Source organism: Diadema antillarum, unplaced genomic scaffold, assembly GCF_040938485.1.
Source record: "Diadema antillarum isolate AM-2024a unplaced genomic scaffold, OU_Dant_1.0 seq00001755_RagTag, whole genome shotgun sequence".
In the NCBI taxonomy this organism is placed as follows: Eukaryota; Metazoa; Echinodermata; class Echinoidea; order Diadematoida; family Diadematidae; genus Diadema; species Diadema antillarum.
The window spans coordinates 122,259-147,314 of NW_027272437.1; the positions used below are offsets into that span (position 1 = coordinate 122,259).

Sequence of the window (25,056 nt, forward strand, 5' to 3'; positions counted from 1 at the left end):
ACCATGCACTTTCAAGGAGAAGATGCTTAACCACATCACAACTTTCTCTTAACCCTAAAAAGACTGGGGGGGGGGGCCCTAAAAGGCCCCCCCCCCTCGACATTTCGCGTGATTACTCAGCAACACGCAATGCTCTCGCCGCGATGCTCTATGACTTTTTTCTTTCGAGTTTCCCGCACATTTTGACACCAAATTTGTGATGCCCGGGGGTACGGTTCTGAAGTTACATAACTTTTTGTACATGCACGTGAGACCGAAAATGGCTCAAAAATGTGATTTTGCGTACAAAGTCAATACAAATTGAGTTTTATCACATGGTTCATATAAATATGCTTATTTTTACTCTCAATGGCTAAAATCAATTTGTTTTAGTAGTATTATGCTTCAAAAAGGGTCTGCCACAAATTTTGCTGAAAAAAACAACAAAAACAAAAGGTCAAAAAAACAAAGAAATACATAAGAAATTCATAAAACAATAAAATAAATAAGAAATTAATTTTGATACCGAATTTTTTTTCAAGTACATTTGCTAAGAATGCTACAAAGAATATCTAGACCAAAAATGAGCACTTTTGGAGCTTTATTTACTGATTAAGATAAAAAAGTCTGATTTCTTGCATAAATTAGCATAATTAATCAAAATAAAATAAAAGAAGACTATTTTGGAAAATTTAAATATACGATCTTGTAGATTACATCGCACACTACCATTGTGCAAATTTCCGCGGCGATCGCGCGATCCACAGCCGAGATCTTAAGGGGGGCCCTTTAGGCCCCCCCCAGTCTTTCGAGCTACCAAAATAGCCCAGTCTTTTTAGGGTTAACAATGTTTGTCCTGTGACAGGCTTCCTTACCTTTTTTTGTGACAGGTTTCTGGAAATCATGTAGGACAAGTTATAAGTCATTGTTGACAAGACCATGCATAATCGTGATGACACGTCACAAGTGATTGAACAAACAACTATGAACTGGTCCTTCCTCCTTCCTCAGACAAGGAAGCAAGCAAACAAACAAACAACAACAAACAATCATACACACAGAAACATGGAAACTTATCTTTTACAAAATCAAATTTCAAAACCTTCAAGCAACACAAAATCAGATTTGCAGCATTGTAAGCTGGTTTTGCTGGCAATCGCTCTGTTTTGTTTTTTTCCCACTGCATTGCAAAGGTAGCAATTTACTGTCAAAAAAAAATCTTAAAATCAACTTGTTGTTCTGCACATGTGTTGCTTCAGCCACTTTGCCTTGAAAAATGAAGAATACTGACTCAGAACAGCTATGGTGTCATCAAAGTGCTAAAGAAAAACAGAGGGGAGAAATTAAGTGAAAGAGGCAGAGGAAAACGGATTTGACCTCACCCTCACAAGAACGACGATTATAAACCTCTCACGAACTGCCTCACCGTTTCCACGGCACCTGGGAAGTACTGCGCTGACGTAAAGAGGCAGTGACTCCTTATTCCAAACAATCCATTCGATGCGTCAGTTTTCGCAAGTTATGGCTGATTATGTTTTTCCACAGAATCTCCCTGTGGGATCAGTGTAATGTTTTGTGGTTTTCTGTGTTTACAGGTAATGAGGGGAGTGAGTTCTTACACCGGGTTAAAGGGTTTATCTCCTTTTACATGGCTGTCAGCATCTAGCTTCCTGAAGTTTACTTGGAGATGACATACAGATAACAGAAGATAAACATGAGTAGTATATTCCAGCTTTTGCTTTAAAAATCAAGGGCTTGAGCAAAGCTGAATTCATGAATTTTGTATATTAATCTCATTTCTCTGGAGTTAGAAAAAAAAAACACCTTTCGGTCTATTTTTGATTTGTACAGTTAGTATGTATTACAATGGAAAAACAGATCGATTGATTACTAAACAATCTTTACCACACCATAAAAATGATGCACCTAAATTACAGTAACTCTTTAAAGTGATCTTTCCAAAAATTGTCGGAGGTAAAAGGTGAAAATCTATTTTCACATGACACTGCAGCAGCAAATAAAACACCAATTCTTACACACTGTGTGTGTGTGGGGGGGGGGGGAAGAGAAGGAGGGTAAGCAGACAAGGATTAAGAGTGACAATGGTATGTTTTTTTGTTTTGTTTTTTACCTGCTTATCCTTGCGAGGGAGGTCCGGCAGACGCCTCCCTTTTCTCTCCCCTCCGCCAGAGACACTTCCAACTTGGTGGCAAGTTATCAGAGAGTCCACAAGCTCCAGGGCCCCGGCGAGGTTCCCGGTGCCCAGGTGGGTGTAGAGAATCCCCAGCAAGGAGGCCTCCATGACCCCATCCTCCAGGGGAGACCAGTCCCTCGGCCTCTGGCTCCATGACTCTGCCCCACCCTCTTCAACCGATCCTGCTGATGCGGGGAAACCGGTGGTGGAGGAGGGGTGGGGAGCGGCGACATCCTGCTGCTGGTCTTGGACGGGCGTGTCTGCCTTCTGCTGGTGGCAGTTGGATATTGCAAGGAGCCAGAATTGCACAGCCTTTTCCGGAAGACCTTTGATGTAACACTCGCAGCCTGGAGAATTCAGCAAAAGGAGGAGGGGAGGAGGAGAAGGAGAAGGAGAAGGAGGAGGAGGAGGAGGAGGTAGAGGAAGAGGAGGAGGAGGAGGAGGAGATGGCAAAGGAAGACACAACAGATAAATGATTACAATACAGTGCTTGTGGTGGATATTTTCACTGCACAGCTCTTCACATGGGATTTACACTCCCAGTGGCTAGCATGTTAACTTGGTTGGGATCTGTGACAGGTCACCATGAGAGTCTGATTTAATTACTGAATGTTTCTAGGCTCTAAAACTATCTAGTTGGCATACAATTTGTCCCAACTCATATGAAAATAACTTACTACAAATATTGTAAGAAAGCCAGACAGACATAGTTATAAGAAACTCAGTTCTGCAGTTTAGTAAAAGTTCCATCAAATGTTTAAGAGGGGATTGGGCATTCGAACAGAAAAAGTCCATCAGAAATGCCATGGGAACAAACTTCTTGAAACAAACAAGTTTCAAACTCCAAGACATAATATATGGAGTTTGGAATGATCAAATTTCCAATGTTTGAAAGATACAGAATTTCTTTTTTTTTCCTTTTTTTTTTCGATCTCAGCTCTTTTGGCAGTTCTCTCGGCTTTCATGTCTGCCCTTTTATCTCAATAGTGATGGGTCATCTGACCATCGGTACTAAGAGAGATTGCTATCCCAAGAATGCTTTTCTTTTATCAGCTTTTTATTACATTTTGGGGGGACAACATTTTCTGTCTGCAAGTCAACAGTAAAAGTATGTTTGATTGTACAGTATCAGATGCACTGCACAATAGGCCTTGTATCACATCTTAAGAAGTACTGATGTTACTTCCTTGACACATTTCAATGGGGATGCACGAGAGGCGAGGGGGGAGGGGTGATTAAGAAGGAAATGAAGTTCAACTACCCTAATGCACTAATTTTACAGCAGGAAAATGATAGGATATTACTGAGCGAGGGCCTGGGAATATCATTTGAAACAAACGAAAAGAAAACAGGAGTATCTTGACATCAGTGCTTGGAGGATGATAGAGGCAGATGAGATAGCCATCCCCATCTCAAATGGATCATTGTCAGCTAATCTCCAAAATTAATGTCAAATACTGAGGGGAGTTTGCCAATACGATGCACAACTCTCTCAGATCTTGATTTAAGTATGGAAGTTGGCGTGAAACCTGAGCAAAGGGGGGAAATCTCGAACGCCGATTGTGACGGGAATTATCCGGATATACGAAAACTGACAGATCCCTTCTTCTTCTTCTTTCTGAGCAGATCCTAATAAAGCTTTGCTTCCTTTTCCTGAAACTGGTGGAGATTCCCAGCTATCATATGACAGTGTGTTTAAACAACCAGCGGTGATAAATATTAAATAGAATTATTTGTTCATGCAAAGCCATTCAGTTGATGTTCAAATACATCATCTTGTCTCTTACATTCCATGTCTGTTACTTTAACTGGGTCTTATGAGAATTCCCATTCTAAAATTCTAAAAGTGGACATTTTCTCATCATTTAGTTTTCTCACCAGGCCAAGTTATGTGAATTGCATTAGTTTATGATTTTATAGTTGAAAACATCTCCGTACAGAATTTATTTGATGCCTAAAAAGATATCCTTGTGTGCTCCATTTTTGTTATATTTCAATAGAGCGAGAAATTTGTGACCATTTCCACATCGCAAAGTATTCCACTTTCCATCAGAGAAATTTATGAAAATGTGCACACCACAAAATATTCCACATTCCTAGTAGGATGCTGCTGACAAATGTGTAAGCTGTAAGTCAGTCATCCTGGAATAAAAGAGATAATTTAGGCTCCTGCAATGGATTCTTTCAAAATATCTAGGTGCATAATAAGAGAGTATAATCATAAAGATTATACTGCAATAAAGATTATGTGCAAACAAAATATGAATACACAAATTACTGTAAAGATTGCCATGATTATAAAAACATTCAAGGCATTTGGTTCCAGTGTGCACCATGGAAAGCCACAAGTGAAAAAAAAAATATTACTGCAAATTATAGTGAGCCATATAAGCGGATGATGAGTAGGCAGCCATTGCAGCTGGGTTGATAATGCTCTTTTCTGGAAGCCGAGAAACAAAGATTATCCCTGTCAAACCACTAATTAATCTCTGTCAGCCTTAATCTACTGGTTTAGCGCTACAAGGGAATTAAAGCATGCATGCATTGTGTTCACCAATCACGTTTTTATGCTTCTTCAGCACTTTTTGCTATAATTTCTTGTAAGCACATAAATGTAGGTTTGTGGAGAAGTACCTAATCAAGGTTTATCTTTGCTGACACAACATGAATGTCATTATATCCGTCATTCTCAATCAAAAAACACTCTTAACATGACGCCCTAATGATGATTAAAATGAGCCCAAAGGGGTATTGTGTCATTACTGTTAACGACGAAAAAAGGGGAGAACTTGGCAGAGTTTAGTCCAATTTAGGGGTAAGGGTTCATAAATAAGGGTGTGTCTGCACTACAGGCATGATGGGTCATTAGCCAGGGAGACTCCACACGTGGAAGTGGTTGTTTACGGGGGCAAACAGGCACCACTCTGGCGAGGCAAGTCACACGGGAGAAAAGGAACATTCCCAGCACCTGCAGATGTCCCTCAGATGATCCAAGCTGACCTTGACAAGGGAGCGGAATGACCTAAGCTTCGTGAGCATTATATTCACCACACATTTTGTGTGCAGTATTTCCCACTATTCTCCATGACACTGCCGTGATGAATCCTACTGCTACAAACACACTGCTGCCAACGTTAGCACGTTGTTATCAAGAAGGTTCTTTAGAGCCAGTCAGGGAGATGCTCGAATGTGTGTTACATATTTTGTTGCAACTGATTGACAAATAGCCCTCCATCACTGTAAATAATCACCAATTTTTTCAGTGATTCAGGAGTTGACATAATATTAAAAAAAATCATGGGTATATAGTGTACATACTCAAACCAATGATCTAATGATTACTATACAGGTGTCATATAAACCCCACTTGACTACAAAGCTTCCCCCTAACAGCCAGTGCTGGTCCACTGTATATCTATTCAAATAAATGAATTTTTATCATTTTGTATCAAGTTGTTGTTGTTGTTGTTGGGGTTTTTTTCTTTTGTTTTTGCAACTGATTGAAAAAGTGCCCTTCATTGACATAAATAAGAACCAATTATTATGTTCTAGTAGTAGCTATGATAAAAAAATGAATGCAAATGATTTTTTTTTTCATGGCTACTGCCAAAACAATGAATAATGTCTGTTACTTGTCTCCCTGTAGGTGTATTCAACATACTCTCTTGTCACGATATACTTTTAAGTGGAAATTTTTGCAGGAGAAATTTTTTGCACTCGACTGGGGTAAGAGGACTCTGTGTGCTTCTTATTCCATGGAGTCAACGTATGGCATAGCACTGCATAAATATAACAAGCAGAAAAATTGAAAACACGCTTTTATTTTCGTACTAGTTTCATGTTGTTCAAAATGCAGAAAAATGTCACACTTTTACAGTAAGAGATATTATGGTGTTCATCGAGCCTCCTGCAGAGTTACCAGGGAAACTTGCTAGCTCTGCATATCATTGATTGCAGTAAATGATGAATGGGGGTCAGTATCATGCATTGCCTCATGTGCCCGTTCAACAGGGTGCGGAGAGGTGTGATAGCTTAATAAGCATAATCTGATGTATTCAGAGGTAAGAGGTGTAAAACTAATACATCCCTTGCAGGCTGGGAAAATGTCAGTATGTGCGCTTCATTCAGTTTCTTTGGTCTGATAAGTCTCTTTGATTAACTCACTGCTGTATCACCGATAAAACACTGATGAACTTTTGAGAAAAGGCAATCCTTCTCTGACACACGTAAATCCCAATGATTCAGTACGAAATTCTGGTGTGAAAAGGTTGCCCCATTGAATCCCTGCTGAACACCTCATGAAACACAAGTGGCGAGCTACACTGTACATACCACTGCACTACCTGTACAATGGGTTGAGAAATTCATAGTGAAAACAATCTGAACTCGCTAAACTCTCTGGCCCGAATTCACGAAGGTGGTACAATTGAAACCATAGTTTAAACCATGGACAATATGTATGGAGCGCCAAGTGTTGCATGGCCTATTTCGTTACAAAATCAGTCATTTCGTCGACAAAACGACTGATTTCGTAACGAAATATGCCATGCGACACTTGGCGCTCCATACATATTGTCCATGGTTTAAACCATGGTTTCAATTGTAACACCTTCGTGAATTCTGGCCAATGAGATACAATATATGATTTGATAATAAAATAATGTTCCAAAAATGTATTGATTTGTATGTGCTGTCATATGCATCTATGAAGGCACATACTATGTACTTTCTCTTAATAAATCATGTATTGAAGTATGCATATGTTCATAATGTTGAAAAAAAAATGCAATCATAAATAAATAAGAAAATAACAGGCAAACAAGGCCTATGAAATCACACAGTCAAGGATTTGTCACACCTTTCATGTATGCTCTGCTGGTCTGTGAAGTCCATTTGTCGTGGAGGTGGAGAGGCACGCTGTAGCCGAGATGGTGGAGCTTTGTTTGCACACAGCACAGTAGCTGGATGAGTTGATTACTTTCCCTGCTGAAGCTGGGCACCCCTTTCGAATGAGTGGAGCGGTCCAGGAGCTTATTGAGATGCTTGTACAGATGCTTCCACACTGGAATCAATCTGTATAAAGGCACAGAAAGAAATAATATAAAGAAAACCAGAATAATGATTAGTTTAAAAAACAATAACAACAACTTTGTGGTATTCCTACAAAATTGATAAAAACAACTTGTATGCATGCATTCATCATCAAAGAAATATTCTGTGAAAGTGGTTAGGGAGAAAATGCGATGGGTATCTTTGATGGCAATACATTTATGATTTTGTGCACATTATGGATGCATAACAACTATGAAATATTTTCAATTTTGTTTTGGGTTTCTTTTGCAAATCTGAGAAAATTCGCATTTTCTGTCACTTGACCAAAGGAAGAGAAACACCATGTGCATACCCAGACTACTTCGATTAAATGTTTTTCCTAGTATGGATAGTAAATATTACACCACACTGAAAAAGAAACGAACATAGAGAGGAAAACCTCATTACTATAATTCATTGTTCTCTCACAAAAAAAAAAAATAATAAGGACTTTAATGGAACTATTTCTTATAAGTGACAGGAAGAAGCAGTCCAACAAGTCACTGCTAGTTGTTAGCTACATTTAACCTCACATATGATCATGTCTAGACAAAGCAAAATATCACTGCCAATATTACCAAAGATGGCATGAACACGGGGGAGGATGCATGCACTAGGTTTTTGTTTTTCTTTTCAGTATGTGCTATTCCATATTTTAAAAAAAGAAATTATCTGCATATTGAACAATGCAAAATATATCAAATCAAGAAGGCTTGTGCATTGTCCTACACTGTTCTATAGATTGAATAAATACAAAAATGACAAAAGCTCTCCAGTGCACCACAATACACTTATAACAGAGGACAACTTCTACAATGAATGATAATGTTTACTTGTTTCATTATTTTGGAGAGCCTAATAGAATACAGTCTCTTGCTGGAATGATCAAAATAGTCTAAGGATAATTTTGATAGCAGTTCTTTGGCACACACCTTCTTTTCCTTCTCTTTCCAGAACCATGTTATTGTCTACCTCTCAGTATGGTTGGTCAGGTTTAACAGATTTCTATTCTTAATTGCATATTTATTACATGTAAAGGCAGTCCAACAAAATACTCGTAAACGGATATTTAACAAAATACAGTGCAAATAAAAACAAATCAGGCAAAAATAGCTACCAGGTAGTGATCAAATCAGCCCCCTGAGTACAATAGGGCTATTGTCAATGCATTAATTACAGTGTGTGAACTCAAGGCATATTGACTGTACACTGGAGATGAAAAACATTTCAAAACACAAGAACAATATCCAAGATGAAAATTTAAATCTAAATTTCCATTACACAATGATATGACATGATTCAGACAAAGAACTGAATTCCTGCTTTAAACAAACGTGCAACTGTACATGTCTATGGTTTGAATCTTGGAGAATGGATTATCAATGAAATCTTGTTGGACCTCAAGCACGTACTGAAAAATGAAGCCACTCCTACATGTATGCTCAATATGACCATAATAAAGAAACTGAACTCGAAGCTACAGAAGAGTAGGAAAAAAAAACTTGACACAAGTATAATTAGTTTGAATAAATATGCAGTACCTGCTGTCATAAGAGATCAGAACAAAGGAGCTATGTGAAAGGAGCTATGTGATAGCTCCTTGTCAGAACTATTACTGGATATCACATGGAAGCTCGGTAGTCTAGTGGATATGATGATAGCCTAGCAGTCAGGAGGTCATGGGTTCGAATCCCACCTGAGTATGTATGGCCATGATTTTAATCATGGCTATCACTAACAAACACTGAACAATCAGTATCTTTACTTAATTTCATTTTTGGGAGTGAAATTAAACAGAATAAAATCTTTTGCATTTAAAGGCCACAAGAGAAAATAAATCACAAATCATACTGACAGGGGTTATAGTCATTACAAGATAAAGGAAATGTAAAATCTTAATACTTTTAAATAATTCAAATTTGATTAATTTAGAATTTTCAATAATTCAAACACACGGAAGAGTTGAGAGTCAGGAGCACCACTGCCTCATTTAATTTTTTGTATGTACACATGTAGTGTTGATCAAATTAGCTCTGTGAATATGTGTCACTTCCTCCATTCCCATCTGTTTCAGCACATTGTCTGATTTTAATCCATTCCGTTTAAGTCAAGTGGAGTATGAAGTGACACCTTCGCCTTATCTAAATATTTGTAAGTTGTCACGATCAAATTAGCTTTGTGAAAATGTGTAACTTCCTCACTTTAATAGCATTTGTGTTACACATTGTTTGTTCAAGTTTAATCTATTCTATTGAAGCACACCAGAGCATGAAATGACATTCCACTGTAGAAGTTTGTGAATATCCAACCACATCCCCCATCACATCGTTTTTGTTTTTATTGCACATGTATACCCAATTTGTGGTTTTCTCTCTGTTGGTTGTTTTAACAGTATGCGCAAAAAAAAAAAAAAAAGGTTTCAAATAATTTGAGACAATACTACAGTTTATCGCTTGGCAACGGGGTTATACAATCATTGTTATGCAACACTTGTTTGTGTCAACATGCATACAGGGGAAAACCTTTCATTAACACTCCATACAGAGTGGTAACAACTGGTCTTGACTAGAAATGACATCATCAATTACAGTCAGTTACAGAAGAGAGATGCCATAAACACGGTCAGCCCTAAATAGACTTGAGTCACAATACTTGAAAAAAACTCAATAGAGCAATTCTGCTAGTGTGCCACCTCTGGCCTTATCCATCCATCACTACATTTTATCACAAGTATGGTTCCTAATTTATATCAAGAAGAAATAGAGGAAAGTTCTGTGATTCAGACCCCCGGCTGTGAGAGTCAACCCATGATATCCTGTTTACATGAAGAAAATATTATTATCCTGTTTATTTGGACATTCCTTGCTGACGTTCAAAAGAGTATGACAAATACAGCATTATCTGCATTTATACCGTATACTGCACACAACAAATATTTAGCAAGCCTAAATTTTCACGAATCAGGACTTCCTGACAATTTTGGGAGTAGTTAAATTTGCAATTGAGGAATACAGTAATGAACAGAGAAATGTGTGTGTGCACGTCACTTTTATGCCGGGATCAGAGTAAATATCTTAGGGAGTTGTTAAATTTGTGATTAGCACCCAACTCGTAAAATTTGCAAAAATGAAAACTCCACGAAGCATATGGTGTATACAGTATACAAGTATAACTATTTTTTTTTTTAAAATCAGGAATCTATATACAACAGGTGATTACAGCAAATTTACTCCAATATATTCTCTATATTACCCCATCAATATTACTTGTGGTATTTTCCGAGTTACTGTAAAAGTGAATATTTTCACGGAAATAATTTTTCGCACCGGCCAGGTGAGATGAGTTTCTCATGTACTTAATTCCACGGAATCAAGACATGAACTACTAGAACATATAGCAAGCAAAAATATTTGCATGCTTTTGATACTTTCGCGCTGGCTTCTGGTTGCGCGAAATGTGCGAAAATGTCAGCATCGCGAAAAATGTCCACTTTTACAGAATTGGTTCTATGAGGATTAACTGGATGTAAAGAAGAGAAAGCAGGGAGCAGACCCACGCTTTGTCATCAAAAAGTGTTATGGATTCCCTAAAGTCACCAGGATAAACACTTGAATTGAGAGTCAATGACTTGCAGAAAACACAATGAATCTCACTTCCCAGCTATCAAAAACTAGAGACTATAATTATGACTTCCCAGACGTCAATCTACAAAGAAATAGAAGGATAAAAGAACCAAAACACAACCAGGTTTGGATGTGTGGGCGTAACTTTGGAAATATGTGATATTTAGGGCTCTTCCCACACATGGAAAAGGAAATCAATATGACACTATCACTGAATAATTCACCAAAAAAAAACCCAAAACAGGTAGATATGTGACCTTCCAGCACTAGAGCCGCAAAAAGTCGCACAGGTCAATTTCCTGGTGGGCTTGAGTATCTGCTTCAGGTCAATAACTTTGTTTTCTGATTTGAGGTATTTGCTGAAGAGTATTACTTCATCCTCTACCCAAGTCTGACTTGTGGAATAAAAGCAATGTGTTCCATCTTTTTGAGGGTCACATGCTTTTTTGTGTTTTTTTTGCTAAGTGGATTTTTTTTTTTCATTTTCTGTCCATGTGTGGCACTTGAAAGTATGATAATGAGAACCTACCAAAACTTTCCTTTACTGTAAAAATCAGCATTGACATGCTAGGATAATCATGACTGGTATGTGCTTCATGAGTAGGAAAAGTTTCATGATTCGGCTTCCTTTCATGGTGGTTGCTATGGTGATATGAATTCCCATTTTGCGGGTGTGCAATAAAGAGCGAGTCGGTGTGCTTCTGTGGACTCCAAACTCCAAAGCCCTTTTTCTATCACTTCTTTTCTTTTGTAAAGACAATCCAGCTTTGATGAATTATACATCATTTTAGAGGTGAGAATCTGCTTTTACTGCTTTCAAAATATGACCCAATTAAGAGAGAGAGAGAGAGAGAGAGAGAGAGAGAGAGAGAGAGAGAGAGAAAGAGAGCGAGTAAAAAAACTTCTACACCAGTTTTTGTCAGTTTTGAGGTACTAAGTTATAAACATAGCAACAATGCATGACTGCCAGCCACAAAATTTTGCTTTGCCTTTGAATTGCTGCAGTAAAATAAACTTTTGATATTTATGAAGACTAACAAAAATGTGTGTCTCTTCACCAACTCCTGTATAATAAATGACCAATGTGTGTCATTTTCCTCTTCCTTCTTTCTATCTCATCACTTCATTCCTCATTTCCTCAAAGAAGCATCCAAGAAACAGGTCACTTTATTCTCTGCCAATGACTGGCATTTACTGCAGTGGCCGGCACAATGTGTCTTACCATCTCTGTTAGACAAACTGGACTGTGCTTCTGTAGACTCTGTGCTACTTCATACTGATTTAGTGGTATATTCTCACTATTTGGATGCCATGTTCTTCAGTGTTCGATACACAGCATTTCATCAATTACAGGAAAGAATGCTATTTAGTAAAGTGTGATCAGCATTATAAGATAATAAAAATATGGCAGTATTTGTATACGTACAGGCTTTTCTTTTGTATGATACAACTCACAGAAACTGCAATTACAGAAGCACTGCGTCTTCATTCCAAATATCAAAACTTGCAGAGTCATAAAAATCATCATTTTTTGCTTTGAAATAATGACAGAAGTCTCACTTAAAAAGTCTGTTGACAGCAAATTTTTAGTTAAGAGTCAATTTCTTTTTCCTAAAAATCATGGTTATCACACAGGTTTGTTAGGCAATTTTATGCCTCATCTCTCTTGTTTCATTTCAAATTCAATCAGTTAAAGAGAACATGTCAACAACAACATAAACAGACTGCTATTTCCTCTTTCAGATCAAATCTGTGTGAAGTGTAGCTCTCAAGAACTTTCCCGAAAATGTCAAAACAGAATTTGCCGGCTTGCTGCAAATTCCATGCACGATGTTGCAAGATAACACACAAAAAAACAACAAACAAACAAAAAAACAAACAAAACAAAAATAAAAACCTGGGTGCAGTTTGCGCTCATTTCTCCAAGCCTTGGAAAGGGTTAGGGTAAATCAGCGTGTGCGTGCGTCTGTGTCATGTTGCATGTGCACACGGGTCTCAGCGGGCTACGTCAGACTTCCTGCCATTTCCCATGACACACTCATCCAGCAGGCTCCTGACTCAGATCGGCTTGCGCCACTGCCGCTGTCGTGTTCTGTTGTTGACTGCTCTCTTCACGACGACGCACAGGAAAAGGCCCCCAACAAACAGGTAGCCGTGGGTATAAGAGCGCTGGGTCGGAGGTTCCGCAGACTCAGACCACACTCGTACTCTCATGCTGCACACACACACATGCAGAGCTCTCACCTTGTATTCTGTCCGACTTCCCTGAGGGTCAACGAATTAAGCAGACGTGCTGGCTTTGTCAGTATTTTGAGGTATAATCACAGCGGATCTTTCTCAAGAAAAGAGGACAAATGGCAACCAGTTAAGCACCAACGGTGGATAGGGCAAATGCGAATGTACGTCATTGATTCACCAACTCTTGTTATCCCACTGCACAAAGCTTTCTTCTTTATGGAGCACAACTGATCAGCCATCTCACTTCTGAATAATTTGACACTTTCTACTCATAGCTCCTCCAACACCTAACAAGAGTTTGAGGACATTGGGAATATTGGACATTGTATGACAAGAGCCTTGCTCCCTTTCCTTCGCATTAAGTTTCCAAGTATTCTGGTAATCGGCATCACAACAGGAAAGACATAGCAGTCATTGGTTATGAAATAGACTGATATAGCCTCAAATACTGTGAATCTGACAAACATGACTGCGAAATGGGCAGCCCCTTTTAACCTGCCGCTGGTCAGTTCGGCATACAGTGCGATTCACTCCATCACCATGGGTAGATCTGGATCATGCCTCGTCCTGCTGGTGGCCGTGTCCTGCATGCTACACTTCTCACAGGCTGGAATACTGAGTACGTCGCCTGCCAGAGTTCTTGCCCAGCCGGCGGAGTCGGTCCAGCTCCAGTGCCACTACGAAGTCAGCCCCAGCATCACCTGTAATGGGAGATACCTCTTCTGGTACCATGGCAACAGTGTAATGGTGACGAACAACACTGTTCCCAAAAACCCCAAGTACTCTGCCAGACTTGACCATCAGGATGGGAATGAAACTGTCCAGTGCACTTACACCCTCAACATTCAGGGAGTGACTGCCCAGGAGGCGGGAGACTATGCTTGCATCTTCATCTGGTATGAAGGTTACTTCCACTACGAGCAAGTCGTGTCGCAGGTGTTGGTGGTAAAGCGACCGAAACCCCTGTATCCACAATGTAGCAAGAAGGTGAAGGTGACACAGTCGGGAGCAAAGTCCCTGGCTTTTGTATGCGAGTCCGAGCAACGATCGGAAGATGGATTGACACTGCAGTGGAGAAACGGAAACCAGGTGCTGCCTGCGATAACCAACGAGACAAATGGTATCATGAAATCCACATACCTGATGAATGGAACTAAAGTGATACCAAATGATACCCATGAGTATGTATGTGAGATCATGTATAATCAGGTCAGTCTGGAGCAATCCTGTACCATCCAAGCCACCATGGGTGTGGTCATCAACTCTCTCTACCATATTAAGGATACTCCAGAGGACAGCTATGCCACCTTCACCTGCAAGGTCAACATGAGCATTCCCGGAATAGATTTCAAGCGGACTTGGTACTACCATGGTGCCAAAATTGACACCCATGACGTCACTGACAGGTTTTTAGTGGACACTCATGCTGGTGAATTGCATGTGAGGAACATCACAAAGTCTGATAGCCATGAGCACATCCAGTGCCTTGTGACTTCAATCCTTGGTAACGGCAGTGCCGATGCCATGATGATCTTGTCGAACGATGAAACAGACTCCATCTTCAAGAAAACCTCGGGAGCCCAATACAACACGACCCTCATTGCAGCGCTGATTGCCGGCGCCTTTTCTCTAGTGATCCTTGTCAATGTTCTTCTCTGGTTCATGAAAGGAAAATCTAAACAAGCGAACGCCAGATTTCAGAGACATCCCAGACCACCAAGTATCAGCAGCAGACCGCCTGTCCATCCGGAGCTGATACCATATGACACAGATGACGAGGGTAACAACATCTACCAATATGCTGACACACCTTACAAGAGTCCTCCAAAGTGTAGCTTGAGCAATGATTTCCCCTACTTGAACACTGGTATCACAAAATTCTCTGACAGCCAAAAGGTTTGCAGCACTGAGGACATCTCACCCTACACCATTTCTTCTGGAGTCAAAAACGATTACATCAACATGAACAAGCCGCGGCCACAGCTCGCCAGCGAGGAGGCCGATGAGTACGAAAGCATGTACCAGGACACGGAGAGCATTTACCAGGACGCAGAGGGCATTTACCAAGAGAAGGACACGTGCACCGACAGTGGTCGTGGGAGCGCCTACAGCACCGAGAGCACACTCTTGAAGAGCGTAGACCAAAACCACCAATACTACCAGGCGATCCGAAACAGCAGACCCCTGTTGGACGATGACGTGCCCATCACTGACGAAGCACCCGAGGATCGTGCCCCGACGCTGCCAAGGAAGGAGGGCAAGGCGGCGACAGTCCATGAGTACCAGGGACTGGACAAGAGTAATGTTCACAGCACGGACTCTGTGTATATGAGGCTAAAGCAGCAACAAAAGCACGATGACTCGCACATCTATGAAAACATTGCATAGTGTGGGATGTGCTTTTGGGATTTAGAACCAGCTGCTGTTTCATCATACAAAAATGAACGTGTGAAAGAATCCAATCTACGGAAACCAAGATTGATGTAGTGTTGAATAATTAACAATGACACTTGTGGCTTGACTTGTATGCTGGAGTACATAAATGTCACCACTGTGAGATCTGATGACTTGATTGTGGGAAAGGCGCATTGACTATAAATGAGTGTGCCTTTTTGTCAAAGACTACATGCCTTTTTATGTGCCTTCCTGCTAATATGATGTAAATTTTTATGATTTCTATCACATCTGAATCTTGACGCCAGAATGATATGAAAAGTTTGCTACTGACAGAATTTAAGGAACCTATCATGTTTTGATGAAAACCTTGTATTTTTGTTCTGCATAATTTTACCACTAACCACACTTCATTTGCATGAAGTTTATGGGTACGCATGCTTTGTATCACAGGGTTTTTTGATGGTTGATGTTTCGCATTCTATTGCAAGATGTTTAAACCTGTCTCCAAATCTTGACAATTATGAAGTTTGTTTGTATCTGTTTTCTGACATTTAGTGGGAACAGGGTGTACATTACATTAACATGCATGACTTTGGTTGTCTGCACCACCTTAGAACTGCAAAAAAAAAGAGAAAAAACAAAACAAAACAAACTCAAACCAACAAAGATGACACAAACGTGACATCAAAATCCTAAGAATCTAAATACAGTCAAACCTGTCTATAGTGGCCACCCAAGGGAAACAAAAAAGTGGCCATAACAGACAGGTGGCCATTATAAACAGGGCCTTGGCTTTTCTCTAGAGAGAGAATTGTTTTCAGTGGCCGTATATGGCAGGTGGCCGCTACAGACAGGTGGCCACTATGGAAGGTTTTGACCGTGTCTCAGCTAACTAGTTAACAAAATGCATGTGGAGGCCTCAATACTGAAACCCTTTTTACAGCATCAACATCCTGGATAAGTCATTGTCATGATGTTGACTTATTTTTCCTGAGAATTACTGAAATTACAGGAATTTTGCATGCAATTTGTTTTTATTTTGCTGTAATATTGTATTTCTAAAGAACAAACATATTTCTCAGAGACAAAGAGAGTAAGAGGGAAGGAGGGAGGGAGGGAGGGAGAAAGAGGGGGAGAGATATTTTAACATTGGTTAAGACTGACAGACTGACAGACAACAGGGAATGATGTTACAGTCAAACACATCATACAGGAAGTCTGTAATTGAATCACAGTCAACTCAGACTAAGGCAGGAAGCGCCATTTTACATTACCAGTTTTCAGCCTTTATTGCAATTCTCTGTATCTCAGACAAGGTTTAATCATGCCTATCATACCCATTTTTCATATAAGATGGACAGGATTTTGTGTTGCTATTTACGACTCTCTGGTTGCCCGTCACTTTACTCTTTTGTAAGTAGTATTGACTGTTGGTCAAACGTGATAGTATTGACTCGATGTCGTAGTGACATAAGACCTCCTGGCAGCAGACTGCCAATTGTAAGAGTAAAATGACGTGTCTACGTCTGATCTGAGAAGCAAGTAAGCCACAAAGGGAAACAATGAATTAGGCAGTTGTCTTTACTTCTTGATTGCTAACACCAGTAATAGATGAGTGATACTTTATTTGGCTCACATTTCCACCTATCACACCGGAAAAAAAAAAAGGAAGAAGAAGAAAAAGAAATCATAACAAAATGAAGAATGGATTTCCTCCCTTCACATGTGTCCATCACATGTGACTATTAACATTTCGTTGGACGGGATTTGCACTGACGGGGACTGCAGAAGTCCACCATTGATCACAAATAATACTGATGTTACCGAGGAAACATTTTAGAATCTGACTATGAATTTTTTCAGCTTTGGTTCAGTCTTGCCTTAGTACCTCCTGGTTGGCATTTTACATGTATGTTAGTACTTTAAAAATCAGGGTAATCTCATTCTTTTGTCAAACAGCCAGAAAGCCATTGTCAGTTAACACAGCCAAGTGAAGTATGCATACCTATGAAAAACTATTAATCATAGCATGTGTTAGTCATACACTCCGTATTTACTATACATGCCAGCAATATTAAATCTTTTCAATATCAGTCCTGTGCCCCCTAAAAAAATCAACTTGTAAGTACAAGACAATAGTTACACAAAGAACACTATTCAACTGTATTCTTAAAATAATGCATTGTATCCTACAACACGTGAAACAATGGTAACGGAATTATCTGCTTGTGAATAAATCATTTCATTTGTTTCATTGCGGATGACCTCATGTCTTGTCATAAAATGATACAATTATCCTGTCATAACTGAATTTTTTAACATGGAGGTAGTTTGGCTGCTTCACATCTTATTCTGCATCTTGATTTCAGAGCTTTTTATATTTACATAAAGTAAAGTTTAAATAGATGTGAAGCTCAAATATAAGATGTAAAATCTAGTGCAGAAATTTGACCTGAAAGTTCAGTGTAGCCTGATCACATTGTATCATATGTAAGGAAACTTTCTAGAACAAGGCTGACTGGTCTGACACTAAACCTTTATATTGTGAAGACCATAATGTAGATTCTTTGACACATCAGTCATTGAGGCCCTTTACAGAAAAAATGTTCGTTGTAGGGTCAATTTGATCTAGTTGGTTAAAAAGATGTGAGTGTTTGTAAAAAAACAAATTGTTGAAAATGCAAAAAAAGAGTGCAGAAAAGTTAAAGTTGTGCAAAGCCTGTCATAACAACAACATTTTGCTGTATCATTTTTCTTCATAGTGTTTTCTTATGTCTGAAAACTAAATGTGAAACAGAAGTCTAGACCGCTACTCTAGGTATTCTACTTGAAATGTGAAGAATGAAATGAACATTACGCTTTTGAAATGTCCTAAGTTATTGACACTTGTCTATACTACTTGTTGATAATCATGAAAAACCTCTATCAATTCTCCAAGTTTGCACATTTTGTCCTTCATGTTCTAATGTATTGTCACTCACGATTTTTAATGTACATTTTTCCCCTTTAGATTTTTTTAATGTATTGACAAGCTGCTTTAAGTATTACAATATAAATCTTTATTGGCATGCTGACAAAATATATTGTCAGTGTGAGTATGTGTTTTCCCTTCAAAGATGATAAAACAATGGTTGACTATAATGAAAAGAGGAAAAAACCTGTTCCCCACATAAGATTCCTCTGATATAGATGAAGAAAAGATACAAGCTGTATAAGGATAGTTGTTGACTCTGTGTCATATTTCTAATCACTGATAGAACCCTGTAGGTTTTGATGCTCTTGATTTCAGACATTTTTTATATTCATACGTAGATTTAAGTGTTGGGCTCACACCCTGTTGTCAGTACTAAATACATGCATGATTTGAAGCATATTCATAGTTTGTTGTTCAAGTGAAGAGGAGTAAATTAAATGTTGTGAAATGGAAACTCCAGTGGTATTGAGTTAATCTGTTCTGATGTGCTGAAGGTGTGTGTGTATTATGTGTGAGAGTATGTGTGTGTGTGTGTGTGTGTGTGTATGTGTATGCATGTGCATGTGTCATCTTTACAGAATGACACAAAGACAGATAATTACTAAATATCACAGCACACTAAGAGGAATGTCCTGTGTGTCTACATTTTATGCTGGCAATCTGTTCCTTGTTTGATCTTGTGTAATAGAAGGTGATTCCACAGAAATAAACAAACAAAAAACAAAGACAGAATGAATGAAACGAATGACACGATTATATCATAAAGACTTTAGACTATGTCACAAAGAAAAGAGATAATAAAAACAACATACCATTATCCTCCACACTCAACTTACAGTATCATCTCATTCAAAATCTCAAGTTGATTTCTACACAATGTGACATTTTTGAAGGTCACTATCCTACTGTATGTACCTCAAAGAATTCTTAAGTTCACCATTGAGAGGCATTATATATCAATCTGTCCTAAATCTCTAAATAAGTCTCATGGTACCACAAAATTGTATAGCAGAGGAAGAAATATTCAGAATGTAGCTTCTTGTTTTCCGCATAACTGGCATTGACCAACCCTTACATAGCAGTTTGTTCACTGAAAGATATCTCCAGTGGCCTGTTTTCACACTCAACATCCTGTACTGTAGTAAAATGCATGACTACAGAAGGTTGTCCATTTTGTCAAGTAACAACAGGTAATAAGGCTATATAACTACGGGATACCTTTTTGTAGCAAAGAGAATAGCAGTCACAATAAGGAACGTGAAAGATAGTGACTACCTCATGCTCATGGTACATGCTGCTCATCCTATTTTTCATATTTTTGAATTCCTGCCAAAACTCTGAAGACAGAGGTTGTAGCTGTGCTATCATCTGTCCCATTAACCTCAAGACTGCTGAGATCCTGGCCAGACAGGAGGAAGTCCAACAACGACCATCCGGACAAACATGCTCACACACACACACACACATACACACACACAAACAGACAGACACACAAAGTGAAAAGTGAAACTCCGCCCTTGGGTCAAATTGACTGAGAATTATAGTCACGCAAACAGACCTGAAGGCCTAGATGCTTTTTTTTTATTGAAATTGAGTATGATATGAGTCAGTTTTTGGAACTTTTTTGAACTTGAGTTTCCCATAATATTGGTCACAATGCTATATTAAATCAAAAGAGGTGATTATGTCAGTGCAATACAATATAAGTCTCCCATTAATCTACATACAAATCTTGACCGACTTTCCCCATTTTAAATAAAATCAACAACAACAACAACAACAGAGAATGAAAAGAAATTGCATCTTTTGCACCAAATCCTAAAGACCAGTGTACAACTTTGCGATGCTAATTGTCAAAAAGGGAATCACAATCTTCAAGCATTCATACAGTCAGGCTGTCCAATTGCCAGACTACTCTTCACTACTGACAAGGATGGCAACAAGTGCAAATGACTATAAATGTATCAGCTGTGAGACTATACATGTACTGCAAAGGCAATGCTAAACAAACAAATAGATACATGAAATAGATAAATATACAAATGAATGAATGAATGAATGAATGAAAAAAAAAAAAAAAAAAAAAAATATATATATATATATATAGGCCTATATATATATATATATATATATAGGTTTGATGCTTAAGTGATGACAATGGATGTCACTACAGGCCAGATTCTTTTGAATGAGTTTTCAATATTAATATCTTCTTTAGATTTATTTGTCAGTACAAAACATATGACATGATAAAGAAAAAGCATAAACTTGAGAGAGGACACAAATAATATATACAATAAATACAAGAGCCTGCAGTTAACATATCAATATCATATCAGATAAATCTTATATTTTATATCTTATATTATATGTTCAGCTTGAATGAGCTAATGGTTCAAAATACCCAGGCGAGAGAGATTTGACAGATGTCCCTTTGGCTACCTTGAAACAAATGACATTTGCTGGCATCCCTCAACATTGCCAAGGAGTTCAAAAATTGTTCATGATTAGCCAAGTTGGAACCGACCTTAGCACTAGCTGTTTTACAATGGACATGGTTTTAATTAAATTATTACAACAGAGAATGCAGCCTGCCTGCTACTTGGCTGTCAGATGGCAAAATGAAGCAGATGTCTGTTACAGCACAGATGCTAGCCGCATAATGTTCACAAACATCAAATCTCAGATCCCTTTTGATTCCAAACATCAACTTCCAATGCTTTATATTTCAAAAATTCAACCTAGAGATTTCATGACAAGTAAAAATTGTACTGAACAAATCTGCCCGCTCCAGTTAAATGCAGTTAAGTCACTCTTTATTCATCTCCTAAAAATCTAAATTTTCATCTTGCAAGACTGCAACATTTGAATCTCAAATCTGATTTCTTATATGCAATGTAATGTAATTCTCATCTGGAGTTGGTAGTGTGTAATTGACTACTTTTTGATTACTTTTTGACTTTAAATATCAAATGGTAAACAAAGTCCAGAGAGACCATGAGAAAAAACAGTGAGAATATGACAAAATCTATTAAAGTATCTTTTTCTTTGCTACATGAAAGAAAACAGTACTTCACATATGTGTACATAACATCACAACAAAAATGTTTGAAGACAAAATATTCTTTGTACCAAATTGCTAAAATTGTAACATGTGTAAATGTGTGTGCGCATGTGTGTGAAGTACAATGTATAATTCATACCACTGATTTCAAACTTTTGATACTAGTAAGAGAGGTATAATAACCAAGGCCTATAGCTCATATTGGCATTTCTGTTTATTTGTTTTTTTGTTAAAGTCATCAGTAAGTTTTCAAAATCTCATTGTTACCTTCATATGTAAATCATCTCATAAAAAAGTTTATATTTCAATGTGAATTTGCATAATACCCAAGAAATGAGAGGGAAAATTAGTAAGTTTTTCCAAAACAACTGCCGTTTTTTCCTAAAAATCTAAGCCGTCAAGTACTCTCCTGCTCTTCTTCTCCCTCACAAAAAAAAACCCCACAATAGATTGATCAGACATTAGGTAGTCAAAATGTTTTCTTCATTAGGAAACTTGGGAAGTTGTGGGAAAAGTAAAATAAAAATTTTCATTTGGTGTCACTACATTCAACTTATTCACATTAAATTCTACACTGTTTGCTGATATTTCAACTGCTGGGATTTCCACATGTGCTTCCACGAGGTGAAATTTCCCAGCAGCCTTTCCCAATTCTCAATAAATGATTCAATCTTTAGCTTAAAAGAGGATGGCACTTCAATGGGACTTTTCCTGACAACCTTAGCCAGGAAGGCTCGGGCATCCAGCCACTGCTATGAGTCAACAGTCTCACTGCCCATATTTTTGTAAACAAGTTTTCCCCCTTTACATCTTTCCTCCCCCTCTTCCTCCTCTCCCGCTCCCCTTTTCCACTTTATTCACTTACCCATCCTCTCTTACTTTCCCCTCATCCTCTCCCCCCTCACCTCTTCTGGCCTCCTTCACTCACCCTATCCTCTCTTACATTCTCCTCCTCCTCTCTCCCTCGCCTCCTCTGCCTCCTCCTTCACTCACCCCGTCCCCTCTCACTTTCCCTCTTATCTCTCTCTCTCCTTTCCATCTCTCTCTTCCTCCTCTTTCCTCCTCCATCTTCCCCTTCCATCACTTCTTCTGCTCTCCTCTCTATCTCCCCTCCACCTCTCTCTCTTCTTCCCCTCTACTTTTCTTTTCCTATCGTATCCCTCCCCTTCCTCCATCCTCCATCAAGTTTCCTTTAACTCCTCCTCCTATTCTTTTCCTTCTCTCAAACTCCCCTCCACCTCTCTCTCTTATTCCCCTCTACTTTTTCTTCTCCTATCCCTCCCCTTCCTCCATCAAGTTTCCTCTAACTACTCCTCCTCCCTTCCTTCCCTTCTTTTCCTTCCCTCTCTCTCCCCTCCACCTCTCCCTCTCTTCCTCCTTTCTACTTTCTGTTTTCCCACCCCTTTCCCTTGGGAGAAGCTACAACACAGGGCCTATGGGACAGTGCCGAAGTGGTGCATATAGTAGTCTTGGCGCAGACTCCTCTACGACCAACAAGGGTTTGTGCCTGCAAACTACCCTTTCCCCTCCTTCTTCCTCCATACAGTTTCCTCTCACCCCTCCTCCCCTTTCCTCCCTTTCCTCTTCTATCTCCCCTCCACTACTCTCTCCTCCTCCTCTTCTCTACTTTCACTTCTCCCTATCCCCTGTTCTCCTTCCTCCTCTTCTCTACTTCTCAGTCATTCCCCCTCCCCTCCTGTCTCCCTAAACCACAACCTGTCTGTAGTAAGTAGGCCATCTGTTAATTAGAGAATATAATCAGGAAACCAATAACACAGATCTACTCTCTAGATCTTTAACCATCTTTCACCCTTCCTACTCCCACTCATTGCTCTCTTTGCTCTAGGACTCCTGCCCGAGAGCATCAGAACCTTCAACACTACTTTGAAATTCGGACAGGATTCTGAATCGCAATATCATCTTAAAGTCAACCTCTTTCAATTCCAATGGATAAAACCTAAAGAGTTTGACCACACGGCACCACATTACCTCATACTTGGTTATGGATAACAGGTGGGTCATGCACAAAAGCTCTGCAGACTTTAGAATACTGTATGGAATGGATGAACTCCCTTACAAGTCTTTGAAACCATACGTACCCACACTATGCTGCATGTCATTAATTTATTGGTAATTCTGACATTTCGTGCCTCTTGGTCAAGTGCAGTTAGTGATGTTACTAAAATAGGATAAAACTTTATAAAAAAGGAACAACTGTGAAAAAGTTTCTTTGACAGGAGCAAGCCCACACAATGCATTACGGCAATCTAACCGCAGTGTGCTGCAAGCCACAGAAACAGATCTCAAAAGAGGATGGGATATCACCATCTGACACACCAGAATGCATTTCCCACTTCTGTCTTGTCATATCACTGCGACCTCAAGGCATATCCTCACAAACCAAACGACACAAACAAGATACCACAGAATAAACATTCACACAAGGTAGAGTTCACATCTTTAAGAATATCAAAGATCACTAGTCAAATCGCAGAACTTTTAACCATTTTTTAATAGGTTGATCTTTTCTGTTTTCTTTTAGTTGGTCTGTCAAATTCAATGTGTTATTGAACATATTCCAGATTACTGTTTACTTGGATATACAATGAATGAAAATAAAATTCTACAGCAGAGTGTGTGTGTGTGTGTGTGTGTGTGTGTGTATGTATGTATATGTGTGTTTTGTCCTTAAAATACACTTATGCAAGCACTTGCTTGAGCAGAACTTTTCATACATGTACCTATCGATCTGATAAAAATGCAATTACAAATGTAGCAATGAAGGACAGTTTTGCTTTATTTTAGATTGTTATGTTCATAATGACAGGGCTCAGTATGAGAACATTTCCTAGTTAACTCTTCTGGGGGGTTGGAAGTACTCATAAACCTTGAAGAAATAGACTGCTACACATATATGGAAATCATTTGGTGAGCAATAACCTGATCTGAATTTGAAAAAAGAAGAAGAAAATAAGCAGCTGTCATGACAGAAAATAATGCATTTAGGAGCAGAATGCATCATCACTCAAATTAAGGCAATTAGAAGATTATCTCATTACAATCACAGTAAAGAAGCAAACAGGACACCAGAGCGATTGTTGACACTAATGGCAGAAGGTCACAATCATCAATTTAAAAAAAAAAGTGTCATCCAACATTTACTTCCTTTTGTAATTCTTAGAGTTACTATCATGGGAAAGGAAGTAATTAAGAGTACTGGAAGGAAATGCATCACAAGGATTTACAGCTCTAATCAGCAGTGATGGTCACAAGTCATTCACCTTGTCAACTTACAACTGTGAGAACAAATTTTCACTTGGAACAAGAGGATAGATTACTTTATCTCTTCTTTTACCCCCCCCCCCAAAAAAAAAAAAAAAACCCAAACAAACAGAGTAAACATAAACAAACACATATAGAATACGTCATCACTCAAACTAAGGCAATTGCAGTGAAGAAGAAACAGGACATCATCTGGAGTCTTTGTTGACATTAA

At 38.8% G+C, this 25,056-nt stretch overlaps 1 protein-coding gene across 1 annotated transcript in view; it reads right to left on the reverse strand.

Moving 5' to 3' along the window:
• LOC139712084 (uncharacterized) overlaps positions 1 to 25,056 on the reverse strand; it is a 125,014-nt gene that overhangs the window by 53,317 nt on the left and 46,641 nt on the right. Inside the window, exons 3-4 of the mRNA XM_071623920.1 lie at positions 7,032 to 7,246; positions 2,111 to 2,520 (exon numbers count right to left, since the gene is read on the reverse strand). Coding sequence (XP_071480021.1) covers positions 2,111 to 2,520; positions 7,032 to 7,246 — 625 coding nt within the window. The remainder of the gene's footprint in view (positions 1 to 2,110; positions 2,521 to 7,031; positions 7,247 to 25,056) is intronic.